The 22,385-nt window shown below is 38.5% G+C and overlaps 1 protein-coding gene across 5 annotated transcripts in view; it reads right to left on the reverse strand.

Annotated features, from left to right (window-relative positions):
* The window catches only part of DENND1A (DENN domain containing 1A), a 196,999-nt gene that overhangs the window by 25,273 nt on the left and 149,341 nt on the right, over window positions 1-22,385 (reverse strand). For all 5 annotated transcript variants that reach the window (XM_030507235.1, XM_030507233.1, XM_030507234.1 and 2 more), the window contains exons 14-19: window positions 19,706-19,807; window positions 19,050-19,137; window positions 18,439-18,479; window positions 16,643-16,714; window positions 15,467-15,523; window positions 10,698-10,829 (exon numbers count right to left, since the gene is read on the reverse strand). In XM_030507235.1, coding sequence (XP_030363095.1) covers window positions 10,698-10,829; window positions 15,467-15,523; window positions 16,643-16,714; window positions 18,439-18,479; window positions 19,050-19,137; window positions 19,706-19,807 — 492 coding nt within the window. The remainder of the gene's footprint in view (window positions 1-10,697; window positions 10,830-15,466; window positions 15,524-16,642; window positions 16,715-18,438; window positions 18,480-19,049; window positions 19,138-19,705; window positions 19,808-22,385) is intronic.

The following is a 22,385-nucleotide window of genomic DNA, read 5'->3' on the forward strand; positions in this document are numbered from 1 at the left end:
GTTAAGTCTCAGAGCTGCGACCTCAGCACTTGTAAAAACACAGTCACATCCAACACTCAGATTCATACTTATCTTACCCACCAAAGTGCTATGAGAAATAAAGTTAATTATGAGTTGCACCACATACGACACTTCTGAACCCTAAAGAGATATGAACGGAATGGTAAGACAAAACTATATATTCACAGCAGGGTGTTCTCTCCGTTAAATATGCACAGGGAAATAGCATGGCTTAAATCAGTGTTCTGAAGCATAGAAAGGAATAGGCCAAGGACAGTGAGGAGTAACTGACGTGGAGGTCCACCAGGAGATAACAGTTATTTGCCCTTTACCAGGGCTCCATTTTTAATGTTGATGTTAATATGCCACAGGAATGGGATAAGCAAGTATATTCAAACCATACGAAGACCATATTTACTGGAAAAGCCACTGATTTGAAATTAATTTGTTAATGCAGCAAAACACATTGTTTCTAAAAGGTCAGTAGGGGAAGTTGTGTTGGAATATCAACTTAATTACCTGTGCTGTAAGGCTGAATGGGTACAAAACACCACATGGCTACACTGCTAAAAGCTGCTAAACTGCTATTCTAGGTATGTTCCTAAATGTATATACCATAGTTTTTTCTATGAAGGGGAGAAATGTCTAAATTAGCACTTTCTCACCAATAGCTGTTTACCAGCATACCTTTTACTCTAGGTATTTTCTTAATTGTCTTGCTCTAAATACTTCTGAAGCAACAAGACAGAAAATCTGCAGAAAGCCAATTTTAACTGCAGATCTGGCACTGTTTTACTAATTATCAGACAAGTGATTTTAAGCAACAAGATGCTGGAGGAAGAAAAAAATCTTACTTTAATTTTTACACTGTAAAAATACTATTTAAGAATTATAGATCTCACATCTCATAAAGTAGCTATTATATATGCAAGGAACTTTAACAACACAGCTAGTTAGGGTTTTTATACCTAAGACGACATTACAAAAAGATAACTTTTAGCCTGCGAGGAAACAGCCTGTGAGCAGATTATTATCTCCAACTAATTGTGGATGTCTGTTGAGATATTTTTAAACTGTTATTCAAAACAGAGCATTTATGAGTAAATCAGAGGTGCTATTTCGTGTGCAGCAACAAGTGCAACTAGAAGAAATGCATAAGGAAACACAACTAGATGAAAAGTGGTTTGTCGGTACATATAGAAAGAAGTGTTTTCTTTCTCAACTAGTAGCAGGGAGTATTGCTAATAATCTCCAAAGCAAAGCTTTTCTACATGAATATCTTATTTCCTTCAGAAACTCAGGTCTGATCTAAAAGCTACTAGCATGTTTTAAAGACATTCAGATATAGGAGAGATGCACTGTGCTGAACGTACCCATGCTCAAACACCTCATGCTTACAGAAGATCTGAAGTGCTGACTTTGGAAGAATATGCTGGACCTCAACCAAACACTTAATAAAAAAACAGGGGAGAAAATAACATCACTGAAAAATGTATGGTACCTAAAGAGATTCAGTACAGAAAGCAGATGGAATCTATGAGACAGCTGTTTTATTATCCATCCAGATAATAGCACGCACACTACTCTTTACATACTCCCATATGTACAGCTCACAAACTGGGATGACAAGAACAGTGCATGCTTTACAGCATATATTTTTAATTTACACTCTGAAATACTTCAACAGAAATCTGCTGGGTGCTGTGATAAAAATAATCTCCATGTTTTAAGGGATGCCTTATTCTTCAAGCCATATTTGTAGATTGGGAAGGTAAAATGAATCTGGCAAAAATGTAGCAATGCCTATAGCTGTGCCAAGAATTTATGAAAGGAGCAGAGACTGCCACAATTAAACACTGATTAGTTTAATGAGAAAAAACAAGGACTCTCTCCTTACCTTTCCAGCCAGAATCTTCCACTACGTAACGGGGAAGTAGACAGTAAGAGAAGGAAATGAAAGGTAAGTGCCTATAAGCTCCTGTTTTCCCTAATACTGAGTGAGGATTTTTATTTCAGGCGTCTGAGTCATATCTGGTGTCATGGGATACTGCCAAAGATGCACTGGTCCATCCCAAAGCCACTGAGAGGAAACTCGCTCTTTACTAAAGGGGAAGAAACAGATTTTCTGCAAGTCTCCCTTCGCTGCTTCTCTCTCCTGGCTGAGACAAACTCTGTCCATCCTCATCAAGGGTAAAATTATCTTTTTACGGTTCATCAAGACATAGAGCCCTGAGAACTCCTTCTCATTTGGCCGTGCTGATAATGTCCATCTATTAATCTCATAGTGTGCAAACAAACCCAGAATAGCTAACTTTTGAAAATACTAGATAACATCCAACATACCAGTTTGCTTTACATCTAGGACTCACATGGCGCTAACCAGATGTAGGTTTCTCCTAAAACCAAGAACGAAAGCAGGAGCATGACATCAGGATCATGTAGGTCTTGTCAAGTTAAAATGTTCCACCACGATGAGGCAAATAGGCCTCTTAGCTACAACTTATAATCTGCTTGTTATGGATTATAAAAAGGGACAGCAAATCCCAAAACCATACTGAATGGTATTTTATTTCTTTCGTCTGCAATTACAGAAAAAAGGAAGGATTTTGAGAATTAAATGGATATATTTTTCTATGTGTGCAGTAAAGTGTTGAGCAGACCAACAGATTCAGGCCATGCCTCAATGTAGCATGTGTTCTCCTATGATGTTGATGGGAGAAATACTGTGTAGCAGTGGTTAACTTGCAATGGTATCGATGGTTTATCTGTGGACCTGTCAAGACTTGTGATTACTTCCGAGCTCGAGTGACAGGAAAGTTCATACACTACACAAAAAAGCAGTACAAAACCCAGAAAAGATGATATCAGTACAATTTGAGATTGTGGCCACTTGGTTCTTCTATCTCACTTTTTATCTACTGTGCAGTTGAAAATGCATCCTGACATCCTCCCAACTATACCTGCATTCAGGTCTTCTAAAACACCGTAAAAAAAACCCTATTAAACTGATATTATTCAATACTGCAGTTTGAAGACTCCTGACATTTTCCAAAGGAGATGACTGTCAACAGCCTCTTATTTACCTGGCACAGATCCCAGGTGCCTGTAGACCACAGTTTGAAAACCACTGTTAAGCTCTATGTAGTAGGCATCTCTTCCCACAGGAAACAGATGTCTACAGAACATCAAAAATTTAATTCAATTTAGAGTCATTCTGGTTCAAAAAGCCTCACACATTTTGTTTCCTTTTTGTTTATACATAGTGAAGTCTTAGGTGACAAAGAACCATACTGAGGACAGCTAAATATATAAGGCAGGAGGAGGCTAGCACTTTTTAATCCAGCTTCTGACTGGTCTGTTCTGTTTCTGTAGTGTTTTGACAGGCTTGTCCCTTGCTGAGCCTTCCTTTTGCAGGTTGCTTCAGTCAGCAATGCTGTCTGGGGAAGGAGGTAACTTGCAATGACTCACAAGCTTCAACTCATACACAATTTTTTGTTCTGAGAAGGTATCAGAGAAAAAACCAAAGACATTTCTACTTACAGAATGGACTTCTAAGAGAATTTCTTTGAGATACTTGCTTTCACAGAGAACCTCACAGCCCATTTTACCTGCTCTCCTTCTCCTTTAGGAAAACCACTGGTGACTTAGTATCAGTTTTCGTTATTTCTTTGACATATTGTCACATCCTTTACACCTAACCTTCTGCACCAATTTATTTTCTGGATCCTGCAGCAACAGCAGAATCCTGCATTGACAATGCCCATGCCTTAATCATAGCGGATAACTCAGTGAACACACAGGTATGTTCATGGTACTAAGGCATGTCTAACACCCAGAAAATAACATATCCTGTGGACTCTACATTGCATAATATGCCTTAGCCTGAAAGCAGCGTAACTTTCATCTCTACAGAAAGAGAATAAATCACAAGAGTCTGTTAAGTTACTGCATGATGAATGGACCATGAAAGAAAGCTCCCTTAACTTACTGGACCATGCCCTTTTGGGATTACTGGCCAAACACCAAGGAGGTTTTGTTCAGAATTATTCAGAGATAAACCAGGGAAAGGTTTGAGAGAGAATCTCATTGAGATGATGCTCCAATTTCCAAAGGACTTCTACCAAAATGAGGTGTATTTTGCAGTGGCTTGTTTTCATTCCGTTTCTCAACATACATGGATGAAGAGACATGTAAAAAATCCCAGACCCCAGGAATATATTTATCCCCATGTGTTAAAGTCTATCCATCTACTATCTCAGCAGTTTAAAATCACAGCTAATAGGTTAACAACTGTTTTTCTTCTGCTTCAGATGAAGAATATCAGAAAGCTGGGGGAATATTCGGCTTCCCAATTTGTACTGACTGCTCACTGCTACCTGCAATGTCTGTTTGACAGGACTGACATTTTGTACCGCTGTGAGATGGGAAAACGTGTGACATTTTTATTCATGGTGGCGTACGCCCTTGTAATGATCAGCCCTGGTCGATGTGCTTACTGCAGCAGCCCCGAGCCCTCGGAGAACAAACAAGAACCGAAGGTGCCAGCAGTTTGGCTGCCTTATTAAACATCACCAGGATTCTAACGAAGAGCAACTGCTGGAAAATCTCACTGTCAAATCCTCAAGGACATTGTCAACATGGAACTAACTACATATATTTTTCATTTAAAATACTGGAAAATCCAGCAATGCAATATTAAATGTAAAGAAAAAAGCCGTGCTGTTTTGTGTGAGTTTTCTTTTTCAACTGGTCATTTTGTCAGCCTTGCACTGGCCTTCCCGTTGGCCCAATACTAGAAATCAAATCAAGATCCTGCAACAAATGATTTAAGATGTTGGAAAATGGACATATTCCTTATTATCTTTTAACAGCTATTTTTCTCTAGCAAGCAGAATATTTGTACAGGGAAAAAAAAAAAAAAGAGAGATGGTCTCTCATTTAAAGAGTTCTATAAACAGCAATGACTATCTGCTTTGCTCAGCTTCATCATTCACCGAAGAAGTCTACATAATTAGGGGATACTCCTCTACACAAACACACAAAAGTACATGGCTCTTCTGTCTGTAGCAGGGCACTCTGCAGCAGTTTTACTTGGTAATAATCAGTCCACCTCAGAAAGGCAAACCCCCCAAATGCCTGGCCAAACCAGCAATCACAGCAGGGTTAGCAGTTAGAAGAATCGTATGTTTCACTTACTCTCTCCCTTTAATCTTCTAGTTTAATCCAGGGGCCCAGAGGTCAATTCAGGCAGTTCTGGCCTAACTGCACGTATCAACTTCGTAAGTAATACATAAGAAGCTTCTGGATGCTGATCTACATTGATAGACTAAGTAAGTCACCCATAAGACACTCTGAGCTTTTCTCAAGTTGTCAATCTAGGTGATTTGGTTAGCCTTGCATGTACTGATGTATTTCTTTCATATGTATGTATTATTTATAAAGCACAATTCTTATTCCACATGCCAGCACTGATGGACCAAGAGACAAGATATGGGTTCCTCAACGCAACAGGACTAATAAGGAAATTCTGCAGCCATGTTACAGCTGCTGTTGCTTGTCACAGAGCCCTAGGAGGTTGGCTCAGACACAGTATTTCCTTCATATGTCCAAGCGTTATGGCATCTGACTCACATGTACCCAGGGCAGTATATTTATTCTGAACATCCTTGTTTGAGAAGTGCTTGAAATGCCAAGACAGTTGGAAAACACTAAAAGCAATAGCCCAGGATGCGCTTTTTTTGTGGATGAATACATCCGTTGGATGCAGGACTGGAATCACATAATCTTATGGCAAAGCATGAATTCCCTACATAGCATGAGCTACAGACATACTACATTGCTGTAGTCACTGCAGAAGACAATAGCTGTCCTGTTGCTCATTAGAAAACACTGCAAGTGAGTGCACGAGAGGCAGTAACCTTTGGGGCTGCTCTGCAGGTAGCGTACATCTTCCTAAAGAGAGCGCCAGGTCTCACTTGTCAAATATTTACACGCATGACAAGAGTGCAAGCCTTTTTAGTTAGATAACTCCTGTCCCATGGATTGCCATTTCTGCAAATCTTGCACACCACAAAGCAGAATTTCAATCAAATGAATTATTGACATCGGTTTTATTCCCCTGACTAAGAACATGGTCCCCTAAGAACCTGACGGGATATTCGAGTAGTCTCAAATAGGCATTAGATGGACAAGTGTTTTTGGGCCAATACATTTGCCTTTCTTGCAAGGTGACTTTTACTAAGCAACAGTGAATTCCTTTCTGAAAGGGAAAGAAAGGAGTGAGAAGAAATGAGGGTAGAAAATATGCTTTCTGAAGACAAAATAATTTTAAAGACCTGGGCTTATACTTTTGCTAAATCCATACAGAATCAAATGGAGACGGGGAGGGAACTCCACATGGCTCAGCAGAAAGGAACAGGGAGACCATACTGCTCATAAGTGGGGACGAGCGGAATGGAAGCTCATCTTCTTAATGAAGGATCTCTATTGTCAGAACAGTTCAGAGTGGCAAGAACAGGAGGCTGGCTTTGCAGCCAGAGCATACAGTTGCAGGAATATTAGAAAATGAACTTGTTTTCCCCTTTCCCCTTTGGTTTCTACCTCAGTGCCACACAATGCCTGCTGTGATCCAGGGGAATCTGCTATTGTTCCAATGCACCTGGGTGTGAAGGGAGTCACAGGGTCTGGCAAAGGAGCCTTCCTCCCTTCCTTGCTTCATCTCTTTTACCCTGGAGATAATCCCTCCCTGCTGCCTCTGGCCTCAGTGATCCAGTTTTGCATTTCTGGAATGTAGCTGGCTGTTTTTCTCCCCATCTTCCCCCTGACCTCTTAATGCCATTTAATCTTCTTGAAGAAGAAACCTGCCCTGCAAAGCAGAGCTGTTTGTTCTGCATGTCTAAGTGCAGATCATGAATGGGAAAAATGAATATGTTCATTTACAGCAAATCATCAAACCAGCAAATAAGATGGCAATTTCCATATTATGGCCTGTAAAAGTTCAACAGCAGTAAGAATCAGCTGGGAAGAGAATGTGGACAAGTCTCTTCACAGTCAGATAAGCTGCTTTACTACATGAGTATATTTTCCATTTATTTCATAGATATTTACATTAGCCCCTTAATTCTTCAAGAATGGAGTATGATTTCAACTCTCAGGTAAAGACATACCTGGAAAAGTCTTTTGTATTTTCTTAAGCTTTCCTTTTCGGTACATAAATGGAATAAAATATTCTATTTTCTGGTAAATAAAACAAGCCACAGAAACATAAACACACCTAAGCTGACAAAAGACATTCTAATTATAATAGAAACAATTAAAGTGCTGAACAGAACTGCCAGTAGAACATACTCCTAATGAAATTACAGACTTTCCCAACAAATGATGTTTTGGCAGCTTATCATTTGTTGTTTTAATTGTACTAGATGAGTTGTGCTAAGAGAAAAGAACGTTCCTAGGTATAGCTTTGTCTTTACAGACTCTGGGCTCACCCCCTCTTGTGCTTACACCACCTCTCAATGACTGATGGGAAGCCTGGTCATCGGCAATGATCCTGCATGAGCCAGGAGGCAGCCAGTGCAACACTTCCGAGGAATAGCATGAAGGCTCAGTTAGGGTTGGAGGGGTGGGAAGGTTTGTGGATAGAAACAGAAGCTTCATTAGGAGAAAGGCATGTTATAACCGGCATATTTTTGGAAAATAAAGTGCTCCCTTTACTCCCCAAGAAGGTTTTAAGACAAAAAGCTGGAAGAAAGCAAGCAATGATAACACATTTGCAAAGGATGCCTTCTCTTGCATGGCATCTTCTATAATTAACCTTACTTTTCCCCAAAACAGAGTACTATTTAGCACGACATACTATTCATTTGAATCTTTTTCTTGGCTTGACAGCTGTTCCCACTTCTCCCCACTCATTAAACCTTGGTTGCCTGTACTGCTCTTGCTACTTGTTGAGTACAGTTGTACTGCCTCAGAACCCACGATGATAGTTCCCTATATTTGGTTGATCTGAGGGTCAATATTAAAGGTACACCCTGAGTAAACCAAAAAGCATGCAAAGTCAAACTGGAGAAAAAGCTGTGGTTACAGCTTCCCCTCAGTTTTGTTTAAATCTTTATTGCATTGCCCTAGGTTGTCAGGCTAAATCCTTCTTTGCACCATCAAGGAGAGATTTCCCACAATGTCTTAGTCATACAGAAACCACTGTTAAAACAATTCTGTAATAAACAATCCTCTCAAGCAATACCTGATAACCACCGGCCACAATGAGCTACACCACTACAGAACCTCACACAGCTAGGTAATTGCCGCTAAATCTCTGAGCGCAATCAGCTGAGGTGCTGTGCATTCAAAGACATTGCAAGAGATTTTCCTGATATTTTTTGTAGCCTAACAACTGCAGCTACACAACTGTATTTGGACAAGCTAGAAACTACCTCACTATAGGGTGAGAGATAATGAGTTAAAATTAAAGGTTGCTGCTGGCTTGCTAGCCCATCCCCCTTTAGCTAATCTGTCATGTAATGAAGAGAAGCACCTAGCATAGGACAGCTAGCTGCCGGCTCACTTACAGCGAGCTGATTAAGAATGTTCAACCAACAGCAGACTGCAGACCTTTCCAACGAAAATAAATAGACTGTATGCAAATGTGTTTGTCACTTTGACAGCATGTCTCAATTAAAGCATCTCGCTGCTGTTGGTAGGCTCTCTCACTGCAGTGCTATGGACGAGGCTTACTGCATTACTGATACACAGGGCTTGACCCTAATCCGCATGCATGCATTTTAAAAAAGTCTGCCTTTGCCATATACACTGGCATAATACTACCAGACGTAGAAAGCAAGTGACAATGAGAAAAAAGCCTCTTTCATCCTCTTCAGTTTATAAGAGCTGTGAATGCACAAACAGCCCTTATTTCAGAGTTCTTGTGGCTTTTTAATTGTTCCCACCTACTGTATTCTAGACAGAGTTAAAAGTGACACTAAAATCTCTCCCTTTAATCACTAGTTAGAAGCTATCTCCCATTTAAACAGTAAATGTTGCTGCTTTTTTTCTCCCCAAAGCCTTAATTTATATTTCATAAACCTGAACATCTTTTCCTTTTGAATGAAAGTATATTTCATTTTCTTTTTGGCATTGGGCTAGGAGGAAAAAAAAAGCAGCCCTGTGAAAGGACAAAGGCTATAAGTGAGATAGCCCTACAGCTGCAAAGTTAGACCATTTTTTGGAAACCAACATTTGTAATGTAATGGCAGTAATAAGCATTTAGCAAGCAAGCCCTTCACCACAGCCAGTGGCTCAGGAAAGCTGATGTGTGTTTCTTTTGACACAGAGAAAGTGATCATTAAAAAATTTGAAAGTGACCGTTAAAAAAACCTCATGAATTTAAATCTGCACTTTCCATTCAATTATCTATTTCATTAATCTACCAAAACGTCTGAACCACCCATCCTTCATCAAAACCTAAAGGAAAAAACACAACGTAGATTATACTACTATCTGGATTTCTGACTGCTTTAAATGAAACGGAACATTTTCCTGCTAGATGGCTACATTTCTCCAGCAGCCCCAATTCCTCTCAAGTGTATTGGCACAGACAGTAAGTGAAAAATAAATCACTCCTGCAAATACTTAACTGGAAGAGAAACGGTTTAAATAAAACAGAAGTCTCCAAGAACTTACATTTCACAGTGGTGAAAGTTCTGAAAGGAAAAAAGCTAATTCTAAAACGATTCAGACAACATTGCTCTGAGCAACGACTGTATCTCGTGTAGCCCTGTCCAATACCTGAGCAGTCAATGCAGCTATATCAACTAGTTTCTATTTATAGACACTTATCTAAAAATCTGGCTTGCTTCACATCTTATAATTCCCAATATTTTACATTTGTTTTCAAGTTACACTATGTTTCCTTCGAAGAAATCAGATATTCCCTCCTGTTTTCTGATCATTATACTGTAAAAAATAGTTATGGAGAAAGAAGAGAGAACTGTGAACACAAACAATGCTATTTTTTGAGTCAGGCTGCACTTCACAGGAGAACACTGGCAAACTGATAATAAATACTGTATGTTTTTCCATGAAAATCACAGCAACTACAAGATTTTCTAAATAACTAGCTCTTAAAATAACCACACAACCAAACTCACTCTTTTGCAGACTTATCAAAAGAAACATTATAAGAGTAACTAATGCGTATAGCTCAGTTGCCAATACTGAAATACAGAGAACTTTAATAAGCTATTAATTGATTTTTCCATCTTAGTTCATCACATTCAATTTTCAGAGAATGCTAAAATGCTTTAATAGTTGGATGTTCTATATTGACATTAATGATCTGGCTAGATAACAGAGGACATTTTACATTATACACCCTCAGTCCTGAGGGCTATTGCACTTTGCATGCTGTAAGAACGGCAAAATAATTTATAAAATTGCTGTAATAATTATGCTTCCTTCCCCCATTCACTTAGAATTTATTTTCCCCAAAATCATCATATGAACAAAAAGAATCAGTAAACCCCTGAAAATTTTTAGAATTTTTAGAATCCCATTTAAACAGATACATCAGAAACAAACCTATAACAACGCAATTCTGTTACAAAGAAGAATGAAACACTTGGCATATTCATATTGTGACTTTTCTCTGAACTGTTTTTGCTGAGTGACACGATTTAAAGAAACCTAACACTAAGACATACCTGACCAAAATGTACTGTGATTGGCCTTCGGTCTTCTCTTAATTTAGGGTCCTTCTTCTCAACCAATGGTGAAGGTGCTGTTCTTGGTAGGGATTCCTCTGGTGTCGCAGAACACCCATTCTCAGCAATGTCCTGCATGGTAGGAGAAGGTGAATCGCATGGCCAGGAACATTCTTGATTAAGGGTAAGGGGAACAAAGGAGACACTAGAGGATAATGCTGACTAACGATTTTGATGTTAGGGGAAAAAAACACCAAAGTACAAAAAAGAAAACATCATTAGAATATTTTGTTGCACTTTGTCAATCAGAGCTTGTACACAACCACTCTCTGCTCCTAATAGCAATGTTGCACACAGATACATTCAATAAAACGTCTGACTTCAACATGCAGAAGCCAGAAAATACATAAGGAGAAAAAAAATCCATAGCTTAAAATTTCTGTTCTAGGAACAAATTCAACAGGAATTCAGGGACAGGGCTATCCTGCTTTTTGTAAACCAAAATGAAAACATTCTATTTACGTACTTCGTGAGTTATCTGTAGCAGAACAATTACTTATAGAAGTGGCAAGGAGGTGAAACAGCTTCTTTAGCTTTGCATTTTATCTTTGAGTCTGTGTATACTGAATACGCCTTCAGGAGATTGCATAAAACAAACTGCTGTCTAGCAGAATGCTTTTTTGTTTTGCTTTTGACATTAGTCCTTATCTTCAGAAGTAATGTGACCCATCAACCTAGGCGAGAAGACTTAGCAAGTGGATGTATGGTATATGTAACATAGGTTTTGAAAAAGACAAAGGCATGCAGACATAAGGAATCAGACAAGAAGAAAAGAGTTTGAAAGTCAGTTGAGAAATAGTCAGTAACGCAGTGGGCCCCAAACCTTACATCTCTTTGCAACAATGTCAAGGAAATAATGCTGGGTAAATATAGAGAGAAACCTGCACACACTGTAGCTCTGCAAGACTGACCTAAGGTTGGCTGCTGACATCGCCATGGCTTTGATTCACTGACCTTTGACATGCCCCCTCGAGCTTCCGCCTTGCGAAGGTACAATAATGAGACATGTAAGCTGATGGCCAATTAGAAATGGTTCTTTTGGACACAGACTGACCTAATGTGTTTAGGTCAAATGAAACAAAAAGCTGGATGGACTTTCTAAGGGGCTTTGTCTGCTCGCAGAGAAGCCGGGAGACCTTTTTAGATCCAGCTGGCAGAGCAGTGGTTCACCAACATGGGCATGAGGATCGTGGGGAAATTAACAACTTGGTTAAACTAGAGAGAAAAACTTTTTCCTCCCCCCGTCCTCCAGCTGCACAAGGCTACCTTGTCTTTAAAAAATACAACAAAGGGCACTGAATTAGCAACAAAGAGCCCCAAACCAACTCAAGGACAAGAAAGGCAAGCTTCTGCCAAGCTCATACTTCAGCTCCAAAACAGCAACAAGCTACACCAAGGGATCTGGTCAGTTTTGGAATCACAGAACCTATGGCAGCAACCTATACTGTTCTGACATTAAATACCAACTTGATGTACATATTTCTATACAAGTACAGCCATATTAAGTGGGCACCAAGCTTCAGACGTGCTATGTATGTGCTCTAAAGGTGTCCCGCACAGTCAAAGCCACCTGACCTGCACTGAACAGTGGAGATTCCCAGCACATCAGAGCTTTCAGAGTTCCGCCTGAAGCTGTGGCTCTGACCAAGGCAACAGACAGCTGGGAACCACGCTCCATAATTATCTCCGTGTATAAACAGCGCTTCCCCTAACAACTGTCTGTTCAGGTGAAATCCTACTACCTTTTGAAGGAAGAACTTCAGAGATTGCGTGACATGTAAAGTTTACCCTGTAAACTGAGTAAGGTTTTCTTCTGTTTAAATAAGCATTAGTCATTTTTCTAGGTACCTTCTGTAATGGACTACAAATATTGTCTATTAGAAGAGCGAAATGCACATTCCAGAGTGTCTAGAAGGATTCTTCAGGTTATTTTACAAACCTCGAAAGCAGTTGTTTCTAGTTGTACTGATAATGAAGTACTGACAATAGCTCATTGATAACAGACGTTAACTGGAGCCACACAGGGCTCTAAGTAAAATATTGCTGAATACATTAATGCCAAGTGCCCAACCATTTATATAAATTGTCTTTTCCAGAAGCTTTCAGTAAGTTAGATTCTCCTTACTGAAAGTTGAGGATGGTACCATTCATATTCCTCCTTCTTCCTAATTCTATGTAGTTAAGCTTCAAAAGAGCCAATAACAGAGTGACTTGACCACCATGGTCCATTTGTGAAATGGAAAAAGCAGCCTCTAAAAAAAGAAAAAGAAAAAACCAAAAAAGGGAAGAAGCAGCAAAAATTAAAAAGAAAAAAAAAGAAAGAAAGAAAGAAGAAAAAAAGAAGGTTCTGTATCAGATACAAAATAAAGCTGCCATGCTGTATCTATTAACAATTATTTGCTATCACTCATAAGAATCCTCTGAAAACTATTTCTGTTGCTTTGAAATACTGTACCACAAATGAACAAGGGATGGAAATAGAGCCCCATTCAATCTCTACTATCATATTAAAGAAGGACCTTACACACACCACAGTGACCTCTCAACAGGTCAATCCTGCATTTCTCATTTGCAATTCAAACCCAAGACTGGAGCAGACCAAGGGCAAAATGGGCTCTTGATTATATTTAAGAGGTCACCATTGCTATGCAGAGTTGTAGGAAGCAGACCTCTAGCTTTATTGCATTTTTAAATTCTATCTTGTACAGAAGCTGCTCATATTTGGCAGGAAAACTGGAAAAGGGATGTTTATATTTGACTTTTCTTTACCAGTGGCCTGCATACTTTTTGTATTAATAATGGAAAATAGTATGTTAAAATGCAGTGGATAGTAAGTTCAGTTTAAAAATAACCTTAGGTTATCCTTAAAAGATGAATGAGTAGCATCCCAAATTTAGCAAAAATTAAGGATTTAATGATGCCAGAATTTCAAACTGTTAACTCTTGCACAGACTAGTATGTAAACACATGAAAAATACAATGCTCTCACATGAAAATTGGTGAGGATGCACTAATAGACCTGTCAACAGAGCAGCACAGACATTTAGATTAAAAATAATATGAGGGTGGCCAAAGCAATTTTTGCTATTTTTATCACTTCAAACAGAGCAATACCTCATTTTAGAGTTTTCCTCCTGCCTTGTGTTCAAAATGGAGAAGAGGATGGGGCAGAAAAGAACAGACTTAATGAAGAAAGGAGAGGTAGAGCAGTTTGTGTCAACTGCTGTTAGAAATCTTTAAGCTGTTATGAAAATGTATGTTGTACAATCATGTTTAACCACCTTACTTACAGTAATGCCACGTAAGAAAGAAGGTGAAACAAAATTGGGCCATTTCTTTGTAAATGTTAGGTGTGTTTATTAAAGGGTGCTTGCTGCTTGAAGGACTAGGAAGACAACCATCATAATAAAAGAATGCAAAGAATGAATGAGGCATTTCTCAGCCTTTTATACAAATGTCAGGGAATAGCACACAATTATATTAGCATTTAAAACACAGGAAAACAATCTGGTCATTTTACGCAGCTCCAACTGCTTTAGAAATGCACATGAGAAGGCCAAACATTTTATTATTCATGAAGGTTATATCCAGAAGTGAAACGCATGGAATTACAGAAAAAATTCCATGTACAAGAAAACTGTTTCATGTTTCTAATTATTTTCATACTATAAGTGGTCATGTAAAAGTTGTAAGTGTAATAAAATAAAATAGCATTAAAAGCATCTGACGTAACTCTATCATCTTGAAAAATCTCTAGCAATCTGCTGAGAGCGAACAGCCTTTGGATTGTGCACACAGTTTGATCAGCCCATAACCTGCCTGCACAACAATCCCTTTGTATTAAGAGTTTATTGACACGTGCAGGTAGATTTCTGTTTGTGCCACAGGGATACATACTACTTGCAACGAATTGAATGAAGACTTCAGAACGAGAATTTCAATTCTAGGAGCAAGTTAGCTACCTTGTTTTCCCAAGACTCTAATAACTCTGCTTCATAGAATAAATACAATACCTGAAACAAACCCAAGGTAGAGTTAACCATTCATTCATAAGGTATGTATCAATATGACCATACTTCTGGCTTAAAAGGAGCAATTAGTATTGGATAACACATTCTTCAAGCACAATTCAGCATTCTTGGAATTGTGCTGTTTACAAACAAAGACAGATTGGGGAAACAACAAACAGTCTGAGTGTTTTTTTCTGTAATAACTCAAATGTGAAATGAACACCAACTCTAACTCCTTTAGGTCTAAACTTTGCAACAGACACTCGAGAAACCTATCAACCCCTTTCCCAAGGACAGACATAGACTATTTTTCCTGACTGATTACTGTAGAAATAACAACAATTTGCCATTTGCAGAAAGTTCACTGCCATTGCTATAGGAAAGATCTCCCAGTTCCCACAGAGTCTGCTTCCACAATGCCCCAGCACGAAGGACAGGAGAGGGACCACTCCAAATAGAACATTCAATTTTCTGGCTTTCGTGGGTTTAAGTCAGAGCCTTAATGTGTCTGAAGACAATTTTTTTTTGTGTGTCTGTGAATATTTATAACAGTGTGAAAAATGTGGGACAGCTGGTAATGCATTTTGAAGTGTGCTAACAACACTGTATCAAACAGCTTCCCATTGATCACATAATGCTTTTTGTGGCTAAGTATTTCATACATGGTGCTTACACATTTTGAGTAAGAACTTCAAGTACCTTTTGCTTCAAGCGGTTTTTCACTTCTTTTATTCCCATTTTCGCATGATCTTTTGCCTGCATGAAAAATTAATTTAAGTTAAAATCCCCTTCTAGTTCTACCAGTGACTAAGCAGTGATTTCAGTGCATCAGGATTCACCTTCTCTAGTTACTAAAAACGGCAAGGAAGAAATTGTAACAGGATACTGAAAACGCATTAAAACAAAGAGAAAGCTAAAATGACCCCAAGCAAACAAACCCACTATTCCTCCCCTCTCCTTCCTCGTTGCAAAAATTCAGTTTTCTCTGATGTTTTCAGTTTTGATGCCACAGACATCTTTCAACTTTTTGCATTCCACACCCTCAGTCTTCCCCCCTCAGTCGTTATCTTTGCTGTAAGTTAACAATCAACAGGAACAGTAAGCCTGCAAACTTGCCCCTCGCAGTACCCTAGATGCCATTTCCATATAGTAGAACTAATCTCATCCATCTCTCTCAGGCTGGAGGAAAGCAGGAGAAAATCAAAGTTTGAATAATTATCTCAATGCTTTTTGTGGCACCATTTCCTAAGATTAACCTTACATGAAATCATCACTTGTTTCTGTTGGTTTATCTTGCACAGCCATTCCCTTGGTTTATCTTGGAACTGGCAGCCATGCACGATAACCCAGTACCATATTAGCTGTTTGTTAACAGAACTGGAAACATTTTCATTTAAAGAATAACTCAGTAAGTTGGGGTCTAAATAAGCAGGTAGAAGAAATCTCTCGGGAAAATTAGCTGACATTTAAAAAAGATGGAAACAATTTGGAAAATGAGAGGATTCCCTTATTTCGATGAAGCTACAAGCAGAGAAACCTGAGGTAACAATGATTTCCAACAGAGCAATGATGAGATGGTAGAGCAGCTCAGTAAAGCATAGAGGCATTATTTCCCAGAAATAGTTCTATGTAATAGAATTTATCATCTATACTTTCAAAGGAAATCACAAGTTCCCCTTCTCCTTTGCATTTCAATTATGTTTAAATTTCAAAATGACTTTTCCATTTAAATTTGAAATTTAGATGAATGCGTATTTTAAGTCATTTTGCGAGTCCAATAAACATGAATGTAAGTCTTGAGTTGCATTTGAAAGGTTAAAAGAGAATCATAATTAGACTCTTAATCTCAGTAGTAAGCCAGTACTTGATACTTACAAACTTATAGACAGTCTTCATGGCAGGGTTGGCTTTGGTCTTCACTGTATTTAAAATGGCTCCACTTCCTTTCTATAATTATAGTAACAATAGAATAAATTTTATCGAAGCTCTTTAAAGCAAACAGCAATCTAAATTCCACCATTCTTAACTTAAAATAACAAAGCATTAACTATGCTTGTTAGCAGAGCTGAGTATTAGAATGGTAAATTCAAAGAAAAAGAACAGAAGTAAACCATATTAAATGTTTCTCTGGTTTTCCAGAGGAATCCCAATACAGCAGTTTTCGCAGAAAAAATGTCAGTGTCTCCTAACACCAAGAGCCCTTGTCTGACAGGTCATCTCATAAAACAGTGTCCTATGACTGCTCCCCTCACCCTCAAGGGTGTCCTGCACATGGCATTAAAATCCAAAACAAGTTTAAGACAGAAGTATCCTAACAAATACTCTGTGTGAATTTTCCATTTCAGAGAAGCCTGTATCTTCAATCTGAAGAAGCAAGATCTTTCTTTTTATTTTCCTTTTCATGATCCCACAATACTACTTATCAAAAGCATCTATCTAGTTGATAAAGGGATAAATTGAGGGAAAATGAAATCTAACTACAGTCATAAACATTAATTCTGGAAAAGCTGAATTGCATGTGGTGAACATAATAAAAGTCATAAGACACGAACATAATGTGCAGAATAGTGTGTTAGTCTGGTTGGCGTTCTATACATCTTCCACACACCGCTGACCATTGCAGTACAGTACCTTACCTGACAAATACAGGAGATGGGTAAAATCCAAGGACTAAAACCTTAAATAACTTTATATTCAGTGCAAAATTATATTTGCAGAGATCAGATGCAATCAGATACCGTTTCAAGATTTACTGCTTCTGTTACTACACGACAATCTTCAACAAAAATTATAAACTGTTGAATTTCATTACATAGTTTTATATTCACTCTCAGCCATTCCCCTTCTTAATTCTAAAATTACTTGTCTATTTATATATATTTATTATATCTATATATATTTAACTATGTATCTATATATAGATATTTAACTATCTGACTATATGATAGGATTTTTAAAGTTACTGTTACAAAATACGTTTAATTCAAAATGACCAAGATAACATTGAGCACAGCATTTGTGCAAGGAGCACAATTCCATTCATAAGCAGAACAGCAGGCAAATAGAATGCCGCAAAACTCAATTCTGCCAGAAAAAAATTCAATCTTTCTTACTGCCTCATACCCAAAACAAGAAATATTTTACTTTCCAATACATCACATTTTATGCATCAAAAGAGACTTTTAAAATCAGCTATAACAACGTATTATTCTCCAAAAGCATCTAAATTTTTAATTTATAAAACTGGAGCGCTAAACTGAAGAGATACAAACCCCCTCCCAAACAGGGCTGCCCCTGTTCAGCCCTTCACACCATTTTACAAAGCTTTTTGGTGTGGCAATGTTCCCTCGTTTCCTTTTCTATTAAAAGGAAAACTACATTATCTTCTAAACTAACAATAACCTATTTCCAGCTCCCTCAAGATATTATAAGAAAGATTCAAATCTTAAAAATTCCTATGGTGATTTTTTTTTTCAAGTGTATTTCTTCTTCTGTTCTTCATCTGAAGAGCGCGTTAGTTTCTCACAGCTAAACTCAAGCTGGTCACAGCTCAACACTACAGGACACAGCATAGCCCTGTGGACGAGGACTGAGGTTTTAACAGCCATCCAGAACTATACAGTGGTCCAGTGAGAATTAGAATGTCTGTTGGAAGAATATTGTGTTCTTACCCTTACTGTAGAGAGCCACTGGTGGTATAATTTGTCACTACCTAGGAAAGAATCACAAAATTAAACAAACTGTAACTCTCTACCAAATAGAAAACAAGCCAGAAACGTTAGCGTTAGCACTTTGTGGTTCTAAGAGCATAAACACCACAGAAACAGCCAACCATCCTTTACTTTTAAGGGAAATATGACAACAACAAATTGAGCAGATATCTACTTTTCTTTTACTTGCTAAGAGGGCATTTCTGTTTTAGTTGGGTTGTCCTTCAGACATTGGAGAACACTGACTTTAAGACTGCTAAAAGAAATGTGAGGTGGTTCTGGGTGTAGCCAAGGTTTTTCAGTGTCCTCCACTGCAATAACTCTTCTAGTTGTATTTAGCCAAGTGGGAAAGCTGAGGTTTTCTAAGACTGACCAGACTCCATTCAAACTACAAAAAATTACTCAAAGTTCTTGACAGAGGAAAGAACAAAAATTCAAGACACTTCAAACTACAGGAATCATTGCAGCCTCCATTATTTAGGTAACCACTATGACCCATTACATCACAATGGTCCACAAAGAGTAAGTCAAGAACAGTGCCTGAAATTACTTTCAAATACTGAATTTCTTACCTGCATATTCTCCCATATTTATCTCCTCTTCAAAAACATCACTGAAGCCCTCACCAGAGTTAAGAAGATCCAGACGGCCATCAATGAACTACACCAGTGTTAAAAGAGAGTACACATGAATCAACCATCCCATCCTTTACCTTTTCAGAAAGACTTTATTCTGCATTTGATAGAATAAAATCAATGTTTTTACTGGGAAGGGACTCCACATAGAATGAAAATGCAACCCAAACTGGCAAAACGTTTACCACTGCAAAAAGGTGTGCTGCTTCACTAAAAAACCAAGGACTAAACGTCCTTGCATTCATGTCTTTGTCTATGCATGTATATGTTCTCAGCTTCCCTGAAACAGTAATGTCATGTTTAACAGTAATACACTTTCTGTACAAAGTTTACAGCAGATATATTTGGTCTAGGTATGCTCAGATCAAAACTGAGCACAGAGACCTTTAGGGGAAAGCCCACACACCTCTTAAAATACAGAAAGCCTTATCACCTGAATCTGAGAAAAGGCAGCAAGCAGGAATTAAGGTGCTGCACTATGTGAGTTTTCCTCATTCTGTGGCTGACAGATCAAGGCATACAGGAACAACCCCAAAAAACCCAGTTGTATTGTTAAAGAATCTGCTTCTACATTAGAGCAATTAAGCTGGTACCTGCTTAAAGAGTTGGAGCTGAATGGCATTCTGAAGGAACTGCCTCATGACAGTAGAACGATGGGACACAAACGTTTCTTCACAAAAAGTGATGGGTTCACCCTGTAGAGTTCAGAGTATTGAAACAGAAAAAGCTTTGTCTGAATCCATTTGAATCCACTGTCCCCTTTTTAACTACTTCTCTTCCAAAATAAATACATGAATAAATAGCCTTTACAAATCATACAGTAAATTGTAGTTTATTTTCCAGGTTTCAACCATGTGACTGAGAAACAGGTTGAAAAACAGCAAATTGCATCTCAAGATAAAACACGTTTGCTTTATGCACGTGTTGCGATGCTGGTGAAGGAACTTCCATCATCCAAAAAGGTAATTTTACTTAATGCCCCCAAAATATGACATGCAGTCCTCTGAATTTTGTATATTGTGCTTCTCTGCCTCAGCAGACCCAGCCAGGTAACCTGCACAAATAGGTCAGGAATGCCTGCTCTGTTTTCTCCCCAGCTCAGATTAGACTTTCATATATTGAATAAGGGAAATTTCCCTTTTTCACAATCTTGTTGGCAAAAGACAGAAATTGTTTTGCAGCTCTACTTTTATCTTATTTTAATGAGTTATGTTAATGCTGAAGTCTGCTGTGCATCTGCCATAAGGGCACAAATTTCCCCCACACTTAAATCTACAAATACTCCATGTAGCAAGCAAATATATTTACTGAAATAAAATCAAGAAAGTAACAAAGAATGATAAAATTATACTGATGTATAATTAATATAGAGGCTTTTTCATACTCATATTAAAATATATTTGGGCTCTTCATCTGTTGAGTGTTCAAAATCAACATTAGACAGCAAAAAACCTTAAAGCACCCCCTTTAAAACGGTGGTTTCATTCCATTTCTGGAAGCTTTTTATATTAGCAATCTAAGCACAGGATGGGGCTCTTTCAAAGGGGGAAGAAGTCACTCTTTCTGTCATCCTTTCCTTGGGCCAATGTATTACCATGGATTTAGAAAAGAAAGCAGGTTTCTTATGCAGCAACTACAGTTTCAGGATAATTAGTCTGAAGGATAATAACAAGCTCTCTGATGTACTCGAGCAGGTATTTGCAGAATAAAACAAAAATCCCAACAATCTTTCCAGATCTTTCCAGGCAAAAAGCATAAGTGAGTAAAAACTTAGTTTTTTCTTTTCCCCCCCTGTGGCTTTGCTCTCATCTCAGGATAAGGAATCAAAGTCACTGTTTCAAAGTGAATAAAGGAAAAAGGTTTGGAAAAACAGGTCTGGCTGGTATGAGCTTGGTAGACAAGACACTGGTGACAGTCTCCGTGACACACTGACCACTGCCACGACAAAGGTTCTGTCTCAAAAATCAAGGTATGTCTGAAAGGTTTTAATGCATTTAAAAGACTAACAGCTGATCACTCACATTAGAAAATAGCAGAAAGGGACAGAACTTCTGCATGACATGGAAGTGTCAAAACTTCCATGAGCAACAGGTAACTTGGTAACTCTCTCGGGTACCAGGAAGGAAAAGTCAGGATACTACAGAGCACTACAACTAAGGAGAGAAAATCTTAGGAGACTGCAAATGCATCTGTGACTACAGCAACTGTAGTGACAGACACTTCCCAAGCAGGGCCTGGGCAACACTACCACAAACAACAGCATGTAACATCTACTCGACCAGTATGGAAACGGCTTTCCCAGTAGTTTCAGCTACTGCAACATAACAAATGAAAAATGTTTGTCTGACATAGATAATCTGGAGTGCAAATGAGCACGGAGGAATACATGAAGTGTAGATTAGTCCATGATCAGAGAAGTTCACTAAGGGAAGGTTTAGCTTTTATTTAATCCTCACTTACAAAACCCCAAAATTTCTCCCACGGCCAGAGACGAGCACGAACCTGGCGGAAACAACTACACCCTGCCCAACAGAAGCTTCCTCTACTCCACTGAACACCCAGCACAATGACACCAGCTGCTCCTCTTACCATCAAGCTATGTACCATTCCTATGAACACACACACTGCAGCGGGGGGAACTAGTGTTAGTGCAGTGTTAACACACTTCCTTCCCCAAAGTACTAATGATTGAGTTTGTTCATTAGGGTGATTAGACCTTTTGACTTCTTAAAAGACAATTCAGGCTCAACTGCTGCTAGATGATAGGAAAAACTTTAATCACCAAGGTCAAGCGTGAGCTTTTCAGCTTGGAATGCATTAGTACCTTCCATCCTCCCTGACCTCCAGGAGGGTGAACACACTGTTGCTAACCCCCATCCACAGCTTCATTACAAAAAGACAAGCTGGACAATAAGACCATTTTCTTGACAGATTTAGTTAACTGTAAATTATAAAGCTAATCAGCTCTGCTTTTACTGACAGATGACATTATGCACAAGGGGACGTGCTAAGGACTGCAGATATTTTGCAAAGTGAATGGTCTTGCTCACATGTAAAACAATCATAATAACTTGTCCTGATAAACCCATCAACTCCTAAACTTGCTGTTTCCAACAATGAAATTTTAGGCCTTGATTTATTAACACCTTAAATATCTATTATTCCCCTCTCCAACTATAACTGTGTAACAGAGACTAAGATATGGCATTGCAAATGCTCTGAATGTGTGTGCAATATGACTCTGAGGAGGCTGATTTGATCTGCAATATCAGA

The sequence above is a fragment of the Strigops habroptila genome, chromosome 15 (assembly GCF_004027225.2).
Source record: "Strigops habroptila isolate Jane chromosome 15, bStrHab1.2.pri, whole genome shotgun sequence".
Classification (NCBI taxonomy): domain Eukaryota; kingdom Metazoa; phylum Chordata; class Aves; order Psittaciformes; family Psittacidae; genus Strigops; species Strigops habroptila.